This window comes from Oryzias latipes, chromosome 6 (genome assembly GCF_053564925.1).
Source record: "Oryzias latipes strain Hd-rR chromosome 6, Olatipes_Hd-rR_3.1".
Lineage (NCBI taxonomy): Eukaryota > Metazoa > Chordata > Actinopteri > Beloniformes > Adrianichthyidae > Oryzias > Oryzias latipes.
Window position 1 is genome coordinate 25169993 of NC_136242.1, and position 25382 is coordinate 25195374.

Genomic DNA, 25382 nt, shown 5'->3' on the forward strand with positions numbered 1-25382 from the left:
TATAAAATAGCCCTTCTCATGCAATTGCGCAGCTCGAAGTGCTTTAACATTAAAAACAGAAAACACACAATCTTACAGCAAAAGCCCAACTCACCCTTCCCACTCCCATCCGTTAAAACATATGACCCATGACCCCCACATACAATGAATAAGGACTATTTAACTGTAATAAATAAATAAACAAATAAATAAATAAAAAAACAAGTAAGGCTGCTTGAATCTGCTTGATGTTAAACTAATTTGAACTTCTAAAGTCAAAAAGTCTCACCTTCACATGAACTATGGAACTATTTTCACTGTTTCTGGGGTTTGCTGAAGAATCTACACAATTAGCCGGAGCGCTGTGGATGAACCCAGCAAGTGCTAATGAGAATAACTAAAAGGGATGGCTTGAATTTGTCAGTAGAAGAATGACTACAGCAGCCTGTGGAACAGCCTTTGACACTAGCTGAATTAGTTTGAACATGAACCGTGACTTAACCTGAATAAAAGAAGATATTTTAGAATGTAGAAAATGTTAACATGGTCATTATTCCAATCCTATTGGCTGCTTGTATACTCAGTAGTAGCAAACTGTGCAGGGAGACTGTTCATAACCAAAGCAGCCTTAAAAAACAGCTTTTGTTTTTTAAGAAAACAGCCTTTTTTTCTTTTTGTTCAGATCAGATTGGTGGATAGCTGCTCACTGAAAATAGCAACAAAGTTACGGTAGGTAAACCCAAGGTGGAAAAAGTAATTATTTGTTCAGCGTCGCCCCCATAATGCCAGAATGAACGCACGCTATTTTCTGCCTGGATACCAAAATATTTTTTCCTTGCTTATCACTGCTACTCCTTGTGAAATCTTAAGCTCGTACATCTGCAAAGAGACCATAATTGGAACTAAAGACAGACATTAAACAAGCTTGTTCATAGAGGTTTTATAAGGATTACCCATTTCATTTTGCTAATGGATTCCCCCTCCTCTTTAGAAGCCAGGATAAATGTTTCCGCTGTGTGTTTGAGGAAGTGTGAATCAAAGGGTGTGCTTGCGCCACCAGCTGAAAAAAGTACTCCTAAACTGTCCGGCCCCGACCCGCGAGCGGTCGAGCGCTGATTTTGCTGCGGGTAGCGGAGGCCAGATGATAACACTTCAGCATCAACCGTCATCTCCCTGCCAGGAGAACTCACGCTGGGTCCCCAGGCTCCCGTTTTCTTGCCGTCAGGTACATTTTCCTCCCGAACACACAGTGATACACGGAGAAGTTGGCGATGTGAGTCATTCTGCTTAACAGAAAATGTTCTGTTTGACTCATTAGCATGCCAATTACTGATGCCTCTAACTTGATGTTCTGCATCAAAGGCTGCTGCTCTGTTTATGTTTTTCTCCAATCTCATCTTTACCATTTAAAGACACATTTCAATGTTGTATGGTGGCAGACCAGAAAGGTCGTATGTAAACAGCTGTAATAACCAACAACAATCATTTTATCTTCTTAAAGGTATAGTTGATAAATGGCTGAAAAACTGAATTTAGTTTCCACAAAACATAAAAGAAGAAAATCGAATTGAAAGCAAAGACAGAAGCATTTCCAGACTTCTGAACATCCTTATTTTCTAAAGTCCTTCATAGCAGTCATGTCCGACACTGGTTTGTAGATGAGGAGGTTAGAAGACACAGTACAATATTTGGTGAGTGATACTTGGTAACTTGGTATTTTTGAGTTTCTAATGAAGCCTCTGCCCCATGGATTTGTGTTTACTTCATCTTTACCTGCACCCGAGCTTGCTGCTTTTACTGCATAATTATCTTCTCAATAGTTCTCAAACATTCATCTTTGCAGAGGCCACAAAAAAACCCTTGAAGGGTTGCAGACAAAAAAATAACCCACAGTAATGGAAAAGCATCTCATCACACAAAGGTATGATAGGTTAACCGTTTGTATTTCAGGTCTGTAAAGCACACAACTTATTGTTTTGTTGTTTAAACGGTCAAAAAGCAGGTCACCAAACTGATTCACCCAATACAGAAGTTTGTTTTGTTTGTTGCTTCTTTTTACATCATAAATAATAATTTTCATAAAATATATAATTTTGTGGGTAATATTTGTCAATTAAATGCACAGATTTAGAGATCATGTAAAATTCCTTAAGCTAAAGAGTTCACATCAATGAAACACCTGCACAGGTGCATTTGAAACAAATCTCTAAAAATTCTACTGTCACGAGTTTGAGAACAGTTCAGAATACTCCCTGACTTGAAATGTTAATGCTGGCATTGAGTGAGGTTGCAACTGAGTTGCATCATCTCGTCTTCTAACAACACTCTGCAAGTATTTGGAAACGGAGGACATCAATTGCACTAGATTTGAACCTTTTATCCCCATTCTGGGTAGATAAATCATCTCCATTGCTCTGCAGCCATCTGCCTTTTTTGTCAAACTTTTCATTTTGTGATACAACAAACTGTTCGAGGTCAAGACTGCAGACAGGCTGGGATATTATTCACAAAATACAAATGTCCCAAAATACATTCTGTCATCCTATTCCTTCAAAGTAAAATATCTCAATTTCTAGGTGTTTGTTAAGGCAACTTTATTAAATATGTTGTTGAGATGTTCTTTCAAGTGCCTTTAAATCCCACTTAATCAGAATTTTGTAGCATTTTCTTTTTTTACAAAATGGAGAATATGTTTTTACCTAACTATTTAAGGCACTTGCATCAAATTTTATGAAAGAATAAATCTATCTTTTTGTGTTTTCTTTTACAGGGTTGGAAATCTGCTTTAGCTGACCTTGGTGATCCCCTGGATGAAAGCCTCCTTGGCCAGCTTGGCGGGGCCGTCCAGGGACTTGCCGTCATCCTCGGGGCCCCAGCTGGCACTGTAAATGTGGATATGCTGAGGGTTGAGGCTCAGAGAGCGAGCTTCTACCACGTCTGTCACCTCGCCGTCCAACATCCGAACTCCTGTGAAAAAAAAAAAATAAATAAAGAGGGTCGATGTGCCTTCTAAGGTCACCGAGCTGGATAATTAGTGTTGAAAACTTCAACAAATGGATGGAAAGATCTAGACACCTGATTAAAAATAAGCGTGATCACACAGTTTCAAAGAAAAAACAAAAGAAATGAGGTAAAAATACACACAATGTTATTGTCAACAACAAGAACTTTGGAAGCAAGTAGCCTTTGGTGAGAAAAAAGGTAGAAATTCACTGACTGAGCTTGAATGAAATTAGGAAGAAAAATTAAAACCTGTAATGTTTTGTTTTAAAGGGAACCAATCAAAGCCCTCTGGTGTCTCTGTAGCTCACACCAAGCTAAATCGTTGACAAATCTGCACAAACTGCGTCCAAAGGTCACGTGCACACATATGCACACCTGCAAAAAGCTGATCTGAAGGACTGCAGTACCTCGAACAGACTGGATTGTCCACAGGGTAGCACTAAATGTCACCTTTCATCATACCTCAACATGATCTTGTCTGTGCCTTTGAAGTCGGCAGCCTCAGATCTCTACTCTGAGCGTTAATGGCCGTGGAGAGGCATGAAATGAAGCAAACTCAAATGAGGTCCATTACAAGAGGACCCCCAGACATCAAGGCAGAGTTATAAGTGACGGCGTCCAACATTAAGATATTTAGACAATGCATGCTGGCAGGGACACAACAAGGGATGCTTTAATTTGGGGTTAGGTTGTGCTGGTAAATCAGTGTAACTAAAGCTTGAATACTGAATGGTTGGATGTGGATCAAATTAAAACTGTGTTTTCACTGGGATTTTTGAACTTCAGCAGCAGTGATTCCTGTCGTAACAATTCAGACATCAACGTCCCGCAGCTCGACGAGTCAGAGGTTGCAGGGGGAGCTGCAGCTCTGAGTTTCACATGTTCGGGGATGAACGCGGTGTGGCACGAAGAGCAAATTCAAAGTTTGTCCTTACTATCCAACATTGGAATCTAAACAGGTCTGATGATGGGGGGTGGGGTGCATGCAGACAAAATGTGCTCCACCCACCTCAACATTGTCTTTGAAATAGGGGACTGTGGCGAGGACCAAATTTGATTTACAAACCAAGATCAATGATTTACAGATCAAATCGTACTTCTTATTTCTTAGATTTACTGTGATTGAATGGTTGCTATATCTACAGTATGTCTTTTTACTGGATATTTTTCTTTAGACAAAACAACACCAACTAAACAATAACAGATAAAAACAAAGTTTTTGAAAGAAAGAAATGACTTATCACTTCAAACACACTATAGTTTTTCTGTCAACTTCCTAGTTAACTTTGCCAGTAAATAAAGCATAAATATATCTCTTTTACTTTGGAGGATTTAACAGCTAAAATCCTAAAAATGTTCTTCACAGTTTTTTGTTTTTCCAGTTGTGCTGACTACACTTTTAGTAAAAAAGTTGACAAGAAGCTAGTACACTAAGACACAGCAACACCTAAATAAACTAGATAGGCCTCACAGTCCTTTCATCTAAACTGACAAGTGTTCCCAACAGACATGTTTCACAAACTGACTTTATTTCATCTGTAGTGGAAAGACTAAAAAACTCCCTCACTCTAGATGAATATTTTACAGATGTGTTCTGGTATGTCTTCTCTGCCATAGTAGCAGTTATGTAACGCCACACAATTGATCAAGACACTTTTGTTATATTCTCTATTTTTAATTCAATATTTCTTTTTTCAATTGTTAAACAAAATAGGTTTGTTAGAGCTTTTTTCAGGAAACTGAAACTAAGTCTAATTTTGTTTTGACCACGAAAAACAGTTTTAGTTTGAAAATGAGAACCTCAACAACTCTTTGAAGATTTATTCACTTCTGGTAACAGCAGTGCATTCCATTTGTTTAGTTTATATACTGAAAATCCAACGTTATTCTGCAATCATAGAGCGATAATTAGAAGTGTATTTCTACTGTACTCTACTTAATTTGTAAAGATCGTAAACCAGTGATCTCAGTCATCACAAATAGATAGTGGGTATCTGAATACTCGCTACAACCCTAGCGGATATGCGGGACAAAGTAAAGTACGTTTTTGTTGAGACCAGCTACCTGTCAATCAACAAACATGCCTCTAATATTGCACAAACCTGAACTTTGATAAATTTATTGTGACTGACACCCCCTGCAATTATCTTCAGAATAAAATATTTAAAATGAAAGTTGATAGGAATTTGCTCCCTTCTGCCACCTGCCTCCAGTGGTCATCTGTGGAACTGCGCCCAGATTGGGAACAGAAGCTGGTAGCGGGGCTGAATCACGACTGTTTTGTTACACTTATGGTTAACTACAATGTGAAAGCATCTGGGAGGAAATCACAGCTGTTTATAAAGGATCCGCTGACCCCCGTGACGTGAGCAGACTCACGCAGGAGTCATTTATGAGAGCTGGGCCAACATGTGGATCTGTCGGGAGATGAATTGTAATGAAGACAAAGAAGGAGAGTTATGAGAAACATCTGTGAGCGGCACTGCTTGGGGCCCCGCAGGCTCCGTAGAGTCTTGTTGGCTGCCATCATGGCACTGACAGATTGCTGTGTGAAAGAAATCACTAAAAACAAAGTCAACTTTCTTCACAAGACAGCAAAATTCATAAATAACCCCCTTTATAAGAGAGAAAAAAAAAGAGTTTTAGCAACTTTGAAAGGTGGAGTCATTTTTCTTGGCATTTGTGAAATACTAAATTTAGGCTGGTTTCTAATCAGTGAACAGCTTGCCTCAACATTTTAAAAACTCAACTTGCTTTTCATCTAATTAGTTGAAGAAAGCTTTGAGCTTAAAGGCAAAGAGCCAAACACAGGTGGTCGTAGTTTCGGTGCTTGCACCGCGTCATTAATAAAACGAGGAGACAGCTACTGTACAACTGTTGCTGTGACTCAAAGCGAAACCAGTTAAAGCAGAAATCCTTTCGACAAATTAAAAATGATGTGAATTTTATATTGCTATTCGCTGTTAACTCACATCAAACCTATTCGGTTTAGTTTTCTGGCGCTGCATTAAAAAATACGAATTTAGTGCACACACCTCCGATTTTTGCGTGATAGGCCACGCCCACTCCACACACTCCGTTGTTGGCTGCAGCTGCCACTTCTCCTGCACACCTCGTTCCGTGCCTGCGATGGGAAAGTTGAGAAGGAGAGAAGGGGGAAACAGTGTGAAGTGCAAACCATAAATCCAGGAAATGTTCTGCTTCGCTTTTTCAAAAATAGTTGGTGGTGTCACGAAAAACCAAAATCCCGAAAATCCAACTGAAAAGCTCTTGAAGAGCTAAATGATGAAAATTACCAAGGGCAAAGGTCCCTCAAGCCAAGGGGCATCATTGTTAAGTACAAAAAGCTGTGCAGATGTACTGTGGTGAATTAAACCAGAAGAAGACAGAAAGAAGAACTTTGATTTGTCCCTGAGGGGAAATTGGTTACACGAAGGTAAAAAAAATAAATAAATAAAGCAGCGCAATCATACACAAAAGTAAAATCAATACTTAGTAAAGCGAATGAAACTGGGTTTCTCGTAAAAGCCTGAGATCCAATTGCTTAAATTGACCTTTTTGGAGGACATGTGTCCCACACAAAAGAACAAGTATCAGTCAAAGAAAATATATACCAGCGTTAGAAATAAGGGAAAAAAATGGTGGCAAGTAATATTTGGTTTTCCTCCCCAATTTTTGGTTGCCCTTCGATACCAATATTCAACAGCAACGAATCCTACTCAGATGTCAGTACTTACATCTTTATTTCTTCTATACATCTAATATCAACTGCCTCTTATGATGGACATTTAAAAAACTCTTTAAATACTAAAAACAAACATTTTACTACATTTAGAAGCATCTGGTTACACAAAGTATTGCCATGTAAATCAAATACTGTTACCGTTAAATGAAAATACTTTATCTTACCCTATAATATATCAGAAAATTGATTACATTAACCAACACTGTAACCTAATGAGTATTTTTAAAATTTAGAACACTTGGATGGACTGGGACTAGTACAGCATTCCAAATAAAAAGTAATATTTATATGTGATGAAAAGTTATAAAATGATATAACATCTATTTCAAATAAAAACATGTGTAAATGATACCATGTTACATTGTGTGCTGCAGTAGCAGTAAAGACTAATATCCCTGATCTTTTAAACAAGACATGCAGGTGCAATGTTGTCATTTGCGATGTCTTCGGGCGTACTCGGTTTGTTCGGAAGTCACGTGACATTGTTCGTGTACACTCGGTTTTATCTTAAAAAGTCGGACGTCGGTTTCCCAAAAACTTTGAAAAATAGTCGAAAAATACCAAAATGTTGAATAAAAGACCAGGTTGTCACACGGACAACCATCAGGTTCATTTTGGGTTGTCATCCGTGAAATCTGGTTCAAACGCTGTATACAGTTTAAGGGTTAGGGTTATGTGATATTTGTGTTTTTCTTACATTGGAGACATCTATATGGAGATGAACTTTTAACTGAACTGTTGAATGACTTCATTCTTTTAGAAAAGCAGACCGAATAGTAAGTAGTTTTAAAGACAGTTCAATCATAATAAATCCTTCTTTATTAAACAATGTTTTAACTGGTTCTAAAGGAAAGTTTGGTAGCTGCAGGGTCTACAGGGTGAAAAAAATAAAAAAGGCTCTTCAGATCAGAAAACTACTGACTGGAACTCTGCAAATGCTGAGACCTGTCAAAAACCGACTTTAATGGACAGAAAGTGGCCCCGGACTCCAACACAAATTTTGAGAAGTTATTGATGTCCATGAATTATTCACAGCCCCCTTAATTAAATCTTTTACCCGTTCTTGTGTTTCAAAGACCAGACAGGTTTCCTATAGGGCATTGTCTAGCTGTCCAATATCCCCGCACTTCACAACAAAAGCCACTCCAGCTGCAGCCCCCGCAGCGTCTATAATGACAACTCTACAGCTTTGCATGTTTTATAGAAATCCTCAGCAAAAATGCACTGAATGTGTTTTTTATTGACATTTGGACCTCTTAGAGAAGTGTGATCAGATGCAAAACAGATGGTAAAGAAAGAGCTAGGGCCATTTAACGCAGATCGTTAAGATTTCCTCGTGATTGCAGAGCAGATATCTGATTGGGAAGAGTACGGTTCGCCTCCTAGATGCGCTTTGTGAATGTTATCAGCAAAGGCAATTACATCGAGAGCTCTGTTTTAGACGGACTCGAAATCGTGTCCTCTTTTGTCCCAACCTCGCTGATGAAGAGGCAGGAGGGTGCAGCCTTTTCATACAGGGTCACGATCACACCTCCTGCTGGAGTCCTGATTTAGAATGTAAAGCTGTGAAAGACATTATGAAATTATAACCTCTAAAGCACTTTATTCCAGTAAAAAACACAAAAATTTAAAAGAAATAAAATGTTGTAAAACATCGCTGTCTAAATCATTTCTTTTTATGATCTGGTCTCTCAGCAACAAGGAGCATTAAAGTGATTTTAAGGCAAGCAATCAACTTGTCTGATGGAGCTTATTTTTCCCTGACATATATGCCCTTAAACAAGGACCTCAGCACATATGGCAGAGTGCAATACATCACAGTTGCAATTAAAATGCCGTCATTCTTAACAAGAGGTTAAGTGACTCACTTTACTGCTGGCCAATTTCATTCTGCATTTAAAAACATGTGATGGAGATTTGACGTGTCCCCTAACCATCAACAGCGTGTCTTAAAGGTTAACGTATTTAATTTTCTCCCTTAAAAGAAAAAGGCTGTTTCTGAGCTGATCATAGAAATAGATGATTGCGCAAGCACAACGATTTCTATGTAGCTTAAAAGAAAAAAACAACAAAAACAGGCTGTTTAGGAGAAACTTGTATAATCGGCACTTCTCAGAGAAAAGAAAAAGCAAACGTGTTTGGCCTTTATTCTGCACTTAGGTCATGATCAGATGCAGCCTTTCAGCGTGCACCAGTTGTTCGCGCTTTTATCGGAGTACTAAATAGGAAAAGACGTGCCTGCTCATCACAGATGCTCACAAATGCTCGTCTGACAAACGCCTGCCTTGCTCTACAAGCCCCTCACAAATCTTTTATTATATAGAGGCTGCACAGAGCGGGAGATAAATGGAAACTTGTCCCTATTTGTGACTGAAACCACAAATAAATTCAGAAGAAAAAAAATAGGAAGACTAGTCACATAATCAAATAATCATTTTTTTGCACACTTACAAAAAAAAAAAAGGAAGTGAGAAAATGCAATTGTGCGGGTTTATTGACCGAAAAAGCTGGTCATTAAGGTTAATGAGGCACAATTCCACTAAAAGCGCTTTTGTATTCTAATGTACTTATAGCTATGGGATCTGAAATCTAAATGAGTACTTTTTTAAGTTCTGGGGCTCAACAGGGAGCCACTGTCAAACAACAGTTCCTGCTTGGAAATAAAATGTGCACATTCCTCATTTGTTTTTGAGCAATAATGTAAAATAGGCTAATAAACACTCTCACTTTCCACTTGCAGGGGTTTTACAATTTCCTGACAGTCGGAGATGATTGAGTGCAAACAACAGGAGCCCTGATTTGCAAAAGCGTGCATATTGTTTTGGAATTCTTGAACAAACAGCCAGAGAGCCAGCAGCCATTGAAGGTGGCCAATCGCTGAATGAAGATCCAGATGGCGCGGCGCAGAACACTGCATGCTCGCAATCTGCGCTCATTTGGTATTTACACTGCAATTACAGCGCAAATAACAGCTTAATGTGTCAGCTGTGAGTGACTTCTGCTTAAAAATAAACACCAGAAATCAGATTCATGATGCTTGTTTGTCATCGCTTTTTAGCATTTAAAAGAAATGTGTTTTTTTTGGTAATTTTTACAACGTATTTAGACATTGATGGTGTTTATTTCTGAAATTCTTATATATTCCTCGACAACAGCATTAGCTGCATCCCTCAGTTCATAGTTTTGTTATTATGTTTACTCCAGTACCCTTAAAAAAAGCTTAATGATCTGGAAAAGGCAGATTTTCAGGCCAGCGAGCTACAGATGTGATGCCATGGAGGGGATTCGGCCAGCGAGGACAGAGTGAGTGCAGAGCTCGGGGCCTGAAGAGACATTTACAGAGATGCCAAAGAGAGTTCAGCCATTATGTAAAAAAAGACCATGCTTGTTTACATGTGCGCCTACACGCGTATGCGTGAGTTCATGTCAGAAAGATTTACTCCAGGTCAATCACTCACTAAAGATAGCCAGACGGCTTAATACATCCTGGAAGGTACAAACATGCCAGAGCGCACAAAGGGGGTTTATGTCGAGCATACAGTTTTTGCTTCTGAGTGTCTGTGAAATTAAATGGTTTCAAAAGGACATTACTGAATGGCTTCATTTGAAATCCATTTAAAAACAGATTGGAAGAAGCGTCAGGGAAGCAGCAGCAGGCAAAGTCCATCAGAGGAGCAGGTTGGAAAACATAAAGAGAAATTGGAATTTTCAAAGGCAGACGAAAAAAAATAAAATAAAAAATAAAGAACACAGCCAGCTTCTTCCCAGAGCATAACAACTGTAGTGACTAAAGCATTGGTATGGGAACATGTTGTTGGCAAATGCCACAAACTGCGCAAACCAGAGCTCACATGAAAGGCTGCTTAACTATTCCCATAACCAATGTGAGCTTCCATATCTAAGGAGCACAACAGAAAGGGTGAGGATTAGCAAACTGAATGGAATACATTTGTGTTGGAATTTAAACTGTAAAAGGAGGTACTGCACCTGGAGTTGGCATTTGGGAAAGAAAAAAAAATGCTCTTTTATATGCTCTCAGATTTACACAGACAAGAAAGGAAAGAAAAATAAAACGTTAAGGATGCTAAAAAAAAAATGTTTTTGAAATGCTAATATAGGGCGCCGTTTCAGCTCCACCAGCGGGTCCCATCGGCATAACACCACAGCTATAGGTGCTGGGATTAATGTGAAATATCTCACCGCTGATGACAGCCCTTCTACTCCCAGCAATCCAGAATCATGAGCGGACCAACTCTTGACTGATTTTACTGAAATATGTGGCTCAGGCTGCTGCCCCACCCTCTAATTTTGAAAGTCGTGCTTTAAGAAATTCATTTAGAGTCCTGTCATTTACATTATAACTTCATAATTTCATTTCTTTTAGCATGTGGCTTAATCTTGCTGCATCATTAGAGCACCTTTCTTTGCATACAGCACTTCTATAACATGTCCTATGGGGCTCAGTCAGTGGCGGTTCTACACTAACTTACTCCCTGGGCGAGTAACCCCCCCCCCCCCGCACACATACAAAATTTGACAACATCCTGCTGTGTTCCCTATCTTCTATTTAGCCATTTTACACAAAAAAATGCATGGATTTTACAGGGGGGTCAAACTCAGTCACACAGGGGCCTAAGTTAAAAACACGCTTAAGGTCTTGGGCCGAAGAAGATAAATGTTTACTGAACACACTAAAGCTAAACTTTTAAACCTTTTAAACTGAACTTTTTGAACATAAATATGAATAAAACAGGAACATTAATCCAGAATAACTCAAGTTAAACCTTAAATAACTTGTAATATTTTGTTCTCCATATAAATATATTCTGTCAAAATTATACAAATATGAACATGCTGCAGGACAAAAAACAAAGAAAGCCTGGAAATATTAATAAGAAATTATATATCAAATAATTCCATTTTTTTTGCTCTTTCATCATTTTTTAGAGCATTTTTTTTAGAGCTGGACTCCTGCTTCATTTTTAGCAATAATTTCTTAATGTGTGACGTCCTGTGTGTCTTTGTGAAACATATCAGAGGGATTAGATCTAAAAAATAAAACTTATTGTGATTAATATGTTTAGGTCTTATAAAACATTAAAGACTAAATCTTAGAACTCAGTGGGATTACTCCAAAAATATTTGGCATTTCCCTAAATTTGTGCGACACCAACAGCAGAAATCCTCCAAAAAAACTCAATCCTAAAAAAATGGTCTGATCTCATCCCCCCTCCCCCTCCCCTTCCCTCTGACACACGCGGCTCCGTCTCTATGACGGGAGGCGCAGCTGCGGCCCAGAGTTGATTGTCAGATAGAAAAAGACTCCCAATCACCTGTTAGTGTGATTCAGCCACCGGCGAGTTGCGCTCCCCTCTCGAGTTTTTTGACTTATGTTCCAAAGACTACCGCAAAGAGGTGTGGCCGCAAGCGTCTTGCAGCAGAGGGCGGTGGTCACGTGCGCATCGGGTATGCTGTGTCGGAGCAAAGAATTGTGGGAAATAATCTCCATTGCCTGCTTTTTTCGAAATTGGGTTGAGCACGGGTGTTTGTTCTGCCTAATTCCTTTTCATGTGCCTGTTTTACGTTGTTTCACTCTGAGGTATTCTTTTTTTTTTTTTTTTTTTTTGCACCATAAGTGTGAAGAGCAAATAGGAGGAAGACATTCTTAAGAGTCTGATGTGTCAAACTAAAAGCACTAAGTGTCGGCTGCTGAAGCAATTTCAAATTAAAAGCTCCAAGCTTCCTCTTTGAATATAGTATGTAGCACATTATGTGTAACGCCTCAGGCACGGCAAATGCCGCCCCCTATAAAGTGCCGCCCTGGGCGACCGCCCACATCGCCCATATCAAAAACCGTCATATTAGGGTGAGGGGGTGGGGGGTCTAGCCTGCGATGCGCCTTGGGGGGGGGCTACTTGGGAGTGGCCCCCCTCCTATGGTTGCCGTATGGAGTGGGCCCCCCCTCTTTCGGTTTTATTTGCACCTTAGACATGTAGGGTCCTTGGTAGGGGGGGTGCTTGGACATCACTGCAAGCAAGCAACAGATGTCCTCCTGGCACCCTACCCGCCAATTTTAACCGCACCTTAGACATTTAGGGCCCCTTGGTGTGGAGGGTGAGGGGACATCACTGTGAGTAATCAGGAGATGTCCCCTTAGTGCCCTACTCGCCAATTTTAACTGCACCCCCCTTAGTACACACACCCCTCCCCCTTCAATATATACATTCAAACATAAACACACACACATGCACACAAACACCCTCTCAAACACCCATACACGCACACACATTTTACAAGGAAGGTGGGACCTGGGTCCATCTGTCCCCTACCCCTTCCCTGGTGGGGGGTGCGGGCCCCTTGGCGATGGCGGCCGTGTCCCTTGGGTGCCGGCTCCCTGGGCCAGGCGGTGCTCTCTCCGCACGGTGGGGGGGTTCATATTACACCTGAGCCGGGGGTGTTCGTGTCCCTGGGGGGTGGGTCCTGGTCCTTGCCCCTGGGCGCTGGGCCCCGCCAAACTTCCAACATGGCCGAGCCTGGTCGGGCCATATTTATAACATCCCTTGTGGGCCGCCCTTTTTTCCCCAGGGTTCCCCCCTCCTGGGCGGGGGCGGCGGGCCCCTGCCTTGCTCCTCCCTGGACCAACCGTGGGCCGGGTGGGTGGCTGCCTGGAGTGCGGAGCGGGTCTCCCTTGGGGGGTCCTGGCTCGTACCTGGGGTCGGGGCGGGGGGATGCCCGGAACTCCTGGGTGGTGGTGGGGTGCTCGTCTGGGGCTGTGGGCGTCCCTCTCCGGTGGGGCCCTGCGTTGGGCTCTTCCGGCGCGGCGGGGGGCTGCTTTCCTGGCTGGGCTGGGGCGGCGCTCTCTTTCCCTCTGCGCCTCCCTGCTCTCTGGCTCTGGGGGCCTCGCGGCGGTCCTGCTGGCCCTGGCCTGGGTGGCAGTCTTGGTCGCCCGGGGGGCGGTTGTTCCCTGCCTGTTCCCGTGTGGCGTTGGGGGAATTCCGGCTGCCGCTGCTGCTGCGGCGGGGGTATGGGTGTGGGGGTGGCTGGGCGCTCCTCCTTCTTTTCACATTCCACCATCCATTTTAGAAGAACATAAACACTCACCTGAGCACAGGTGTTAGCTCACCTTTGCACTAATAGTTTGCATGATTGAATGAATGAAAGATTTCACACTAGTTGGTTTAAAGGCATAGGTATGCGTTCGTGAACACTATCTGTTTTGTGTGCATGTTGACATGTGGACATTTTTGCGGCTAGCAGGTGTGTTGATAATATTTGAGTGTGTGTGAACAGGCCCCGCCCTTATTCTACTACATTTGAACCGTACCGTAACGATAAACAACCAGTAAACCTGTCTGCTCTATGCTGCTTCATGGTCTCACCCCCCTTCCCCTCCTATTATCACCCTCCTACCCCCCCCTCTCTCTAACGTCCCTCTCTCTTCTTCCCCTCTTTCCTTTTCCGTCCGGTCCAACACCAAAGATTTTCAAACATGATTGAAATTAATAAAGTTTGGCCTCAATTACAAAAGGGGTTTATTCAGACATACCTTTGGTTTGTCTGAAGATGAATAACCCCTCTTGTTAAAATAAAATATGTCCAACACAAGAGGCCCTCAGCTCTCATCTGTTTGCCTAGCTGTTGGACAGGACAAGTTAAAAAAAAAAAAAAAAAAAACGCCACTGGGCTCAGTGGGCCACTGAGGGGTGTGCTACACCTATGGTGAGGTTTTATCAGTAAATCAGTGCAATTGAAGCTTGATTACTGGTGGATAAAATTAAAACGTAATGTTTCCACTGTGATTTTTGAACTGCAGCAGCAGCAATTACTGTCATAACAATTCACCATCAACTTCCCACAGCTTGATGATCCTTTACTGAGGAACGACGTGGCGATTCCCCGCAGCTACGCCGAGTCAGAGGTTGCAGGAAGAGCTGCAGCTCTGAGTTTCATGTAATGAGGGGAAGTGGGTGGAAAAGCAACGCAATGCGGCAAGAAGAACCAACTCAAAGTTTTATGCACTATCACTAAAAAACTTTATTATGATTAATCATTACTATGACATTATCTATGGGGTTAGGAACTGTGCAACTAAAGTCAATAGTGGGAGGGGTATGTTGGTCTGAGTCAACATTTCCATGGTAACCCCTCTCGCCAATTAGGAGTGAGCTTGTTGAAAGGTCACTCCTACCGCCACCTAAAAGTGAACACATTCTTTTATCGAGGGATCTGATTGGCCAGTTTATGTATGGAATAACTTGCACTACTGTACAACAAAAATATCATGAAACAAATTGGAGTATCAAAAACATGAAATGTAGCAGAACAAGAATGGTCATTCTGACAAATATAACGTCTGAGTAATAGCTGGTTCCTTTTTTACTAGACGTCTAAGGGATTTTGGCTTCTTGGAGCCAGCGGGTACTTCCTGTTTGGAAGACGATACACGGTCAGCAGTTTCAACATAATTGGAGATTTTTTTCAGGAAGATGGTAAACAAAAACTGGCACTAAACCATTCACATTTGAGGCCAAGAGTTTTAAGCGTAGTCAAAAGCTAGCAATCAAGACTTTTTTGCTGATCCTGCATATCATCTCTGACATTTTTGTGAAGCTTTGATGCGATTTCAATGAGGAAGATCTACCCCATCTTCAGGTATGCTGGGTATTCTGATTCATCACTAACACCTCACTTAATTGATCTTCACTCTGAGCCAATAGCTAAAGTGCCGACTCTCTTTAAAGCCAATCCTAATCAAATTCCTGCCTTTAAATTATTTGATTTTTTTTTAATCAGGATTCCAGACATTTCGCTGGCCCACCTCCGCCCCATTCTCTAACTGGCTCTGGGGTCTCTTCACTTGGTCCAAGGTCGTCACAAGGTCCTCCGGCCCAGACCCAACGACTACTGTCTATTCATGCTTCACTATTAAATCTTTCAATCACACTTTCAAAATCTCTCTTTATTAAAATGTTTTGAGCTCAAGAACAACCTGGATGCGGGGACTCGAATGTTGGTATTTGTGTGACAGCAGATAATAAAAAATAACACGTTGGCTTCCAGCGACGCGCTGAAATACTTTCTCATCCTTGAAACAAACATTTCTCAATTCAAGAAGAGGGAATCTGTGTTTGTAGTCAGATCAATGTGACCGGACATAAGCTTTTATCCACGGTTTGTGTTGTTCTATAAGGGGTCTGCCTGCTGAAATATGCATCACGAACTGTGACTAATGTTTAACCAATGCTTGGCTAAACTGCAGAATGTGTCTCTTGGCATAGCACTGTTGGTTCTTCTGTTTCAGGGGGACAGAAAAGAGTCTGTTCATTGTAGTTGCCAAAAGGATTTGGCTATTTTATGCTCAGCTCAAGTCAGCTGTGGCCCACGGCAAGGCTTTTCAAATGGATACGCAGGAGCGCCAAGAGGAGATAGCTTCATACATAAGCAAATACAGAGCTTCAGTCCTCAACTTTTCAAAAAATCTTCAAAATAAACTGTTTGCAACCATTGCTATTTCACATTTAAATATTTTAGTTTGGAGTAAAAATATTGAAAACTCTTCAATGGCAGTGATTGCATACGTTGAAATGAAGTGCGTTACAGCCGTTGTCACATCATCACTATGCAAGTTAGATGCTGCGAGTCAGATAAAATGGTCATGAAAATCGTATCAACTGGCAGTTTAAACATTTGAGTTCATTTGATCTGCATGCTGTTTGGGCAGTAGGACTCATGAGGAGCTGAAAAAAAGTAAATAAAGATGCAGACCAGAAACCTAAACGTCTTACTTTTACTGTGAAAGCACACATCAGCAGCTTCAGTCCCCTTAAATAGAAAAAAATATATATATTTGTATACATCGAAAACACGATATCATGCAATAAAATAGCCATCTAAATCAGCTATAGTATCATTATAGAAAAGAATAAAAGTAATCCAAGCATCTTAGGGGGTTTAAATGATTTCAAATTTCCAACGAATCTGTCAAAGCTAACAGACTAGAAAGAAACAAATAGCTCAACATAAAGAAGTGTGTGTAAACGGGGCCATTTTCACACTCAGCAAACAGTTTCTTCAACATCCCATTCATCAGTATCTATTCAACAGGACTGGGATAACATTGATCGACTGTGGGTTATCTGTAATGTCTTGTAGAATGGGCTTTGGCTCAGAAATGTCACCTTCAATCACCATGGGCTATACTCTGCTAAAATGTTCAGAAAGCAGTGGCTTTAAATCATGCAGCTCTTTAAAAAAAAAAAGACCAAGGAAAGAAGGTAGAGAGAAAATAAAATGATTTTAGGTGCAGCAGAATGAAGTTTCTGACAGAATCTGTTGCAGAAAATCAGTCTGGCAGCTCAAAAGGAGAAAAACAGGATGTCCAAAGCACAACCACCAAGACACCGGTAACACAAATGACTCTGTAAATAAGCATTTCTTATTTAGCATTCATTTTGAAAAGCAGTGTCACTCAAGATGCGACAGCTAATATAAATGAACTTTTTTCCCCCTTTTGTTATTGTTTTGACATTTCTCAACACAGTGTAGGTTTTGGAGAATATTTCTGACAAACTGTCAAAGGTTGGCTCAAACTGACAAATATGATCTTCCTCATGTTTTGAAATGAGAGTTTCTTTGTTTTTCTGTTTTGCTAAGAATATCCTTTAAATACCAGACAGAAGTAAAAAAAAAAAAAAGCAGGTATGCAATAACACTCTTTACCTGCATTCCTTGTGCTCTCAACATAAATGCCTGTTTGTTCCGACAGTCCAAGGGCCTTTTTGGCTGATTTTTCCTCTAATGTTAAATGAGCTGTGCATTTTTCTGCTGCTTTGTGTTTTGTTTGTAAAATAGCAGCTCTGTGTGCAGACTGGTGGAGCGAGCAGGTGCATTACAAGGTGCAAACAAGCCCACATATGTTGTAGATAGAAGATGTTTTGATGTTGTTCTGAGCAGATGTACTTCAGCTTTTTAGCGTTTATGAAAATGAAAAGTGCAACATTTCAAAGTGTCTGTCTGTGTTGCCTTTAGTCATCAGAAGTGCACCAGCTCCTATCCATCATCGCCAATCTGTTGTTTAATGTTGTTAATTTGACAACGTTGTCAAAATTTCATCCCGGATAGGCTGAAAAAGAAAAGAATTGAAGTGTTTCTATGGCCTCATCAAAAGCTGAGCGACGCAACATGCTGTGATAGGAGCTTAATGAGGCTGTGCATAAACAAATGCCTCCAAAGATTTATGAACTTAAGCAACTTTGAAGGCTTTAGTGGGCAAAAGTTCCCTTCACAAAAGAGATCACAGGGACAAATGATGTACAGACGAAAAACATTTTTTGGAGGATTCCCTCATAAAGTTCTCTTTACAACACAACACTACCTTTAACTGAGTTTTGTTCAAAAAATAATCTTCTTACAAATTTACAGCTGTATGAACATTGATGACTGCGTGTGTTATGCTGTGTTCACACCGAGGATGTGTTGCATGTTTTTGAATGCGTGTTTAGCCCTGTTGTGTTCACAATGGACAAGCAGGGAGGGGCTTTTTCTTCTTGTTCTTTTGCTCCTATTTACTAGCCCATGTCCGCCACCTACTGTTAAAAGCTTGGTGCAACACAATCTCGCAAAAATTGCTCGAGGTTTTTTCTTTCCCAGCTCAATTCTGAAGTATGACTGACTTGGTGTCATATAATCCCAGCTGGGCGCAAACCGCAAATACTAATTCCTCCTTCATGATTAGTTTTCAAACGGCTAGCATTTTTGTGAATAAAAAAACAACGCAATCGAAACATCACTACCTAATGACGTATGAATGCAAAGTGTTGAGCGTACGTGCATTTACACACATTTACATAGACTTTTCATCGAAAGTGGTCGCTTGAACACACGTTTCTGAGGGCAGTGTGAATGTAGCCTCTTTTGTATAATTTACATCTAAAGTCAAAGAGTTTGTAGTTTCTTCACCACTGGACTGTAGTTTGGGTGACAAATGCTTAGTGCTTCCTTTCACAGTCCACTGGACACCCATGTGCATTTGAAGCAGGTAACAGAAATCCAATTGCTGGTGTTCACTGAATTCTCAATGCCTTAATGCAGCACAGAACTGTCTGCTTATAACCGGATCGTTCAAAAAGCACAATGTTGCGAAATGAGAAGATCCTCACAGACTGTGCTCATCTCTTTCTATGGCTCATCTGTACCTCAAAGAGAAGGAAAAATTTTCGTATACCACTGAATACTGAAAGGGCAGCGATGTAAATGCTTTAAAAATGATAATACCGTCCAGTACCTAGCCTTCCTAAAGAAAAAACAGAAACAGCCCAGTGGCTCACTGCATCAAATACTGTAAAGGAACGTCTCAAGCTGATGACACAGGAAGAACGTCTTCCTTGATGTGTGCCCTCCTTCACTCTCTTTGAGTGCGCGTCTCCTCCTTGGTGACATGGATTTATTGCCTACAGAGAAATATGCATGCAGCACATGCACGGCGGGCTTACAGGGGAACAGGACGAGCAAATTCATTTGCGCTCACTCGCAAAATATGGCTGATTCCAGGCCCTAGTCACTTGTCTTGACCAAGGACACAGAGTACGCTTGGGCTTTCCTCCACTATTATCCACGGTAAATATTACCTCTGAATGTCTAACAGAAGCAAGCGCAGCTTTAAAAATTCAAACAGGTTGAAACGGCTTCCAGTGTTGGTCATTTTCGAGACTTTGGTTTAACTGCAGCGTCAGAAAAGCAAGAACCGGTCTAAATAGTCCAACTTCTTCCACTTTCGGCTTCTCCCATTTACCATGCGAACAAGTCGCATGGTAAATTTTGGCAATGTTTTACGCCGGATGCCCTTCCTGACGCAACCTTCTCAAACCGGGCTTGGAACCGGCAGAGGTAGAGAAGGGAACAGGGAGCAGCCTGGAGTCGAACCCGGGTTTCACGGACGGAAGGCGCTGCAAACCAGCACGAGCTAAACTGGCTCGGCCTAAACTGGCTCGGCCGGTCTAAATAGTCGAACTAAAAAGTCTAAATTTGGAGCAGGTGAATTAGCACATTTTTATCTGGTTTTTAAAACTCTGACATTTTCTAGCATCAGCTATTGCTGTTTTGAAGCTGTGCAAAGACATTTGATCATTCTGAGACTTTTCCACCACTATTCCTAAATGAATTTGTTTGTACTAGAAGGCTAAATCACTCAGTAACTCAATAACAAGTCGTGCTACCTGCTAACGCTTAATTAAAATCAAGAGTGACCAAAACCAACCAATGGAACCCTCAAGTTCAAAGTTTAATGGACTCCTAATTAAAAAAAAAAAAAAAACACCCAGTTGTTTAGTTAAATAAAGTCGGTAACGCTTTCTTTTACAGTACAGTACTTACAGTGTACTTAAGTGGTATTTACATGGTACTTATAGTGTAACTACTGGGTACTTTCAGGGTACTTACATGGTACTTTTTATGGAATTTACTGGGTACTTACAGTGTGTTTACATGGTACTTTCTATGGGACTTTACTGGGTACTTACATGGTACTTTTTGTGTCTACTCTGTACTTACATGGTACTTACTGTGTATTTATATGGTACTATTTGGTTCATACCTATGTGGTACATACTGGGTATTTATAATATTCCTACTGGGTATTTACATGTTGTGCAAAGGTGTCTTTTATGGTACTTACCACATGTAAGAACAAGGTAAGTACAAATAAAGTACCTTGACCTTTAGGTCTGCACTCGCTGAATGTTTCATGGTATTTACCATGAATTTACCACAGAAACTACCCCTTAAGTACACTGAAACTGTAACTGTAAAAGAAAGTCAGCCCTATTTCCACTCTGTTACATGGTACTTTCATTACTAAATACTGGATATGTTCACTTGAATATTACTTGGTACTTACCCCTTAAGTACAATGAAACTGTAACTGTAAAAGAAAGTCAGCCCTATTTCCACTCTATTACATGGTACTTTCAGTAGTAAATGCTGGGTATGTTCACTTGAATATTACTTGGTACTTAACCCTTAAGTACAATGAAACTGTAACTGTAAAAGAAAGTCAGCCCTATTTCCACTCTATTACATGGTACTTTCAGTAGTAAATGCTGGGTATGTACACGTATTACCTTCCTGTGCAGTGTACATACACACTTGGTCTTCAGACCTCACCAAATGAGATAATGCTAACTTGTTGGTAAGGGTAAAGTAACTACATTGTAAAAAAAATATACTGGCCTGATTACTTCTTGTAACATGAGGCAAGTTTAAAGAGAAACAAGACAGCAGTGAAAACAACAATCTTTAATATGATACGTGTCTGCAGCATACAAAGTGTCATCACAATGAAATAGGTTTTAAGTACAAAACAGTTCAAAGGAGAATTCTAAAAAACACATTGGCCTGAGGGTCGTGCTTTTTGTCCATCAAAATTCTTTCAGCAGAGTTTGGTAACGGTGCAGGACTTCTTCAGGGTTTGTAACTGCAAGAAAATTCACAATATGAGCTAAAATGAACATAAAAAGCATAACGACTTTGATGAAATACAAAATATATTTTACTTATTTAATCATTTCTGTAATGAGTTTGATAAATTTCTGTGAATTCTTTATCGCTTTGACTGTAATGCTTGAAATTAATCAATTATCCTCATTTATGAACATGATAATAAATTATTCACAACTTTATATTTTAGTTACATAAACAAGAACAACAAAAAAGAAATCAAAGAAAAAAAATCAATATTGCCATAAAAAAATCTAATTTGTTTAGACAAAGAATGACAAAAGCAATGTTTTAATTGGCAATTACTGTGTGTATTTCTTCTTTATAAATATTATTCGCACCTACAATTTGCATTAGCATGAAAAACATTGCAGGGTAAAAGAAAAGGAAAAAAGAAATAAATAGGCGATTTCAAATTCAACACAGTTATTCACAAAAATATGTTTTAATTTTCAAACAGTTACATTCACTGTGTTGGGTGGTATTGTTGTCTCTATCATATTTGAAAATAAATAAAAATAAAATAAAAACGGCAAAAGAAAAGAAAATGGGGAAAAGGCAGTTAAACTCTTCATTAATGTAAATAATATGTCCACTTGGTGGATTTAACTTACTTTTGCTTACTCTCCTGTGGATTCGTCTGGAATGTCTTCTTCACCATAGCTGATCTAAAGCGGTAAAAAGACGGAAGTACGTCATCATTATTTTAAATAAACGCCTTTCATTGTTTTTCCCAGAAAGACGTGCTCTCAGTCAAACGAGCACAGAACAACAGACGTTATCATTTAGGCTACGTGCTTGTTTTACAGGTGCCCCTCTCCTGGTAAGTAACAACAATGTTTGTAGATTTTCATTACAAACTTTGAAAATGTATACATGAAATAACTGAAATTATTGCAGTAAGGTAGACATGCTCTTACGTCACGTTTCAAACACAGAGATAGTGGCTTGAAATCACGAAGTTAGCTTCTTTATAAAGTTTGATCAGTTTAAATATTTACATGTAATTTATCCAATATTTAAAAAAAAACACTGGTTTACCTGCCAGATGAAGAGAAATTCAAACTGTTGCGCGCGCCTCGAGGCTCTCCGGATTAATCTGCACGTTCACTTTGGGGGTAGTTGTGCTGCATTCAAGTGCGCTGGGAATTTGCAACTTTACTTGCCCCGACCTATTTAACAAAAACACACACTTGGGGTGTTTTTAGTATTAAAAGTAAATATTTTGCCTTGTTGTTTTACATATTTTCCTGACATTATATAATATATATTAAAACAAGTTCATTTTTAGAACAATATTTAAAAAAAGTTAAGTTTTGAATAATGTATTATCATGTTTTTAAATGAGGATACTTGATTAATTTCAAGCATTACAGTCAAAGCGATAAAAAAATTCATAGAGATTTATCAAACTCATTACAGAAATGATTAAATAAGTAAAATATATTTTGTATTTCATCAAAGTCGTTATGCTTTTTATGTTCATTTTAGCTCATATTGTGAATTTTCTTGCAGTTACAAACCCTGAAGAAGTCCTGCACCGTTACCAAACTCTGCTGAAAGAATTTTGATGGACAAAAAGCACGACCCTCAGGCCAATGTGTTTTTTAGATTTCTCCTTTGAACTGTTTTGTACTTAAAACCTATTTCATTGTGATGACACTTTGTATGCTGCAGACACGTATCATATTAAAGATTGTTGTTTTCACTGCTGTCTTGTTTCTCTTTAAACTTGCTTCATGTTACAAGAAGTAATCAGGCCAGTATATTTTTTTACAATGTAGTTACTTTACCCTTACCAACAAGTTAGCATTGTCTCATGTGGTGAGGTCAGAAGACCAAGTGTGTATGTACACTGCACAGGAAGGTAATACGTGTACATACCCAGCATTTACTACTGAAAGTACCATGTAATAGAGTGGAAATAGGGCTGACTTTCTTTTACAGTTACAGTTTCATTGTACTTAAGGGTTAAGTACCAAGTAATATTCAAGTGAACATACCCAGCATTTACTACTGAAAGTACCATGTAATAGAGTGGAAATAGGGCTGACTTTCTTTTACAGTTACAGTTTCATTGTACTTAAGGGGTAAGTACCAAGTAATATTCAAGTGAACATATCCAGTATTTAGTAATGAAAGTACCATGTAATAGAGTGGAAATAGGGCTGACTTTCTTTTACAGTTACAGTTTCAGTGTACTTAAGGGGTAGTTTCTGTGGTAAATTCATGGTAAATACCATGAAACATGCAGCGAGTGCAGACCTAAAGGTCAAGGTACTTTATTTGTACTTACCTTGTTCTTACATGTGGTAAGTACCATAAAAGACACCTTTGCACAACATGTAAATACCCAGTAGGAATATTATAAATACCCAGTATGTACCACATAGGTATGAACCAAATAGTACCATATAAATACACAGTAAGTACCATGTAAGTACAGAGTAGACACAAAAAGTACCATGTAAGTACCCAGTAAAGTCCCATAGAAAGTACCATGTAAACACACTGTAAGTACCCAGTAAATTCCATAAAAAGTACCATGTAAGTACCCTGAAAGTACCCAGTAGTTACACTATAAGTACCATGTAAATACCACTTAAGTACACTGTAAGTACTGTACTGTAAAAGAAAGCGTTACCATAAAGTCAAGCAGTGAGTTTTGCTGAAAGTGGTGTATGTACCTGTATTCATTCCCTGTATTTCTGCTGAGGCAGCATTTTCTCGGCCAGCAAAACAAACAGCCACGTGCCACCAAGGACAAAGCAATTTACTGGGTAAGAAAAAACAAGCAAACAGTTTTTTTTTTAAATCTCAATGCCATCATTCATATTAGCTACTGCACCTTTTCCTTTGGCCTTGGTTCATCAAGTAGTATAGCATTAGTATTCAGACAGTGATGGTTTGACTTAAAATGAAGGTTACATGGTTGGCATACCAATTGCTTTCTAATAAATGGTAGTCAAAGAGCAGAATGGAGCCCATTGCAGTTACATGTAGAGTTTGAAAAGTGGCTAAAAACTTCAGCAAGCCTATATCTTAGATATTTACTGAATGATTTTGTTTTTTTTAAATACGTGTGTTGTATATGCTTTCAGTTCAAATTTAAAAACACTATAAATCCTACTCAAAGGAGTTGCAGAACAAAGTGATTCATTAAGGTCATTGTAGAGTTATTGATTCTGGCTGGAATGATCTCTTCTTAGCTGTAGGGAACTCAAAAAAGCCTAACTGACTGAAGACCTTATTTCAACAGTACTTTACGCAGAAGCTGTGCAGCATTTTCCATGCTTTTCAACTAAAGCTGCATTCATTGCAGTGTTCTAGACGTTTCATAGCGGCCCCAGGACAGCCTGTTTGGTTTTGAGGCATAGGTGGTTTTGATGCTGCTGCTCCAACTGAAGACTGTAGATTTCAGTCTGCAGACACAGAGGGACCCCCAACTTTAGCAGAAGAAAAAGTCTGCTCTCTCAATGTTGCATTTCCAGCCAAGTGTGTGCAGATGAACACCTTGGCTGTAGTTATTCTCTTCCACCTTAATCTCTCCTTCCAGGATGGAAATACTGTTTTGGCACAGCACCCCCGCCCCTCACAATCATCGCCTTTGACTTGTTGGCATTAAATATGAGGCAAGTGTTATCACACCATCCCACAAAGCAGTCCACCAGTTCATTGTATTCAGCCTCCAGTCCTCCACACAAGAATCGCAGCCGTTTAAGAGTGCCTGCAGATTACAGGATTCTGAATTATACAGTGCGAAGGCCGGAGCTACCATTAAGGATGTAGCCATGGCAGCGTGACAAGGAAGCTGTGGGTCTAGGGTGGATTTGAGTGCTTAGTGAGTAAAATGGTACTTCCTGAGCTGAACTTATAAAATACACGCTCACATCGCCGGCTGGTTTCACTTTGATTCACCCTACATGTGATGCCTGTGGTGGGTTTTATTAATCACTGGTCACACATTTTCACTAATGATCTGGTGCTTTTGGCAAGTATCACAATCCTGGTGGGAATTCTTCAACGCAAATTGATATGGCCTGTCACACACCCAGCCACTGTATCCATGCTATTTCAAAAACCTCAAAGCACTCCTGTAGTTTCAGGATTCCAACTCGAAGGATGGATTTTGCCGGAATAGTTTTAAAATTACAAACATCCG

General features: G+C 39.9%; 1 protein-coding gene and 2 long non-coding RNA genes across 8 annotated transcripts in view; 1 reads left to right on the forward strand and 2 right to left on the reverse strand.

Annotated features, from left to right (window-relative positions):
- furinb (furin (paired basic amino acid cleaving enzyme) b) overlaps window positions 1-25382 on the reverse strand; it is a 98747-nt gene that overhangs the window by 14183 nt on the left and 59182 nt on the right. For all 6 annotated transcript variants that reach the window (XM_004070097.5, XM_078948899.1, XM_078948900.1 and 3 more), the window contains 2 exons: window positions 6018-6106; window positions 2774-2946 (listed from right to left, as the gene is read on the reverse strand). In XM_004070097.5, coding sequence (XP_004070145.1) covers window positions 2774-2946; window positions 6018-6106 — 262 coding nt within the window. The remainder of the gene's footprint in view (window positions 1-2773; window positions 2947-6017; window positions 6107-25382) is intronic.
- Window positions 21005-22401, reverse strand: LOC144992468 (uncharacterized). The gene is made up of 3 exons (XR_013656443.1): window positions 22262-22401; window positions 21835-21888; window positions 21005-21197 (listed from the first exon to the last, which is right to left on the reverse strand). It is a non-coding gene; the product is annotated as an uncharacterized LOC144992468 (long non-coding RNA).
- Window positions 21916-22928, forward strand: LOC144992469 (uncharacterized). Its single transcript, XR_013656444.1, has 2 exons — window positions 21916-22043; window positions 22736-22928. It is a non-coding gene; the product is annotated as an uncharacterized LOC144992469 (long non-coding RNA).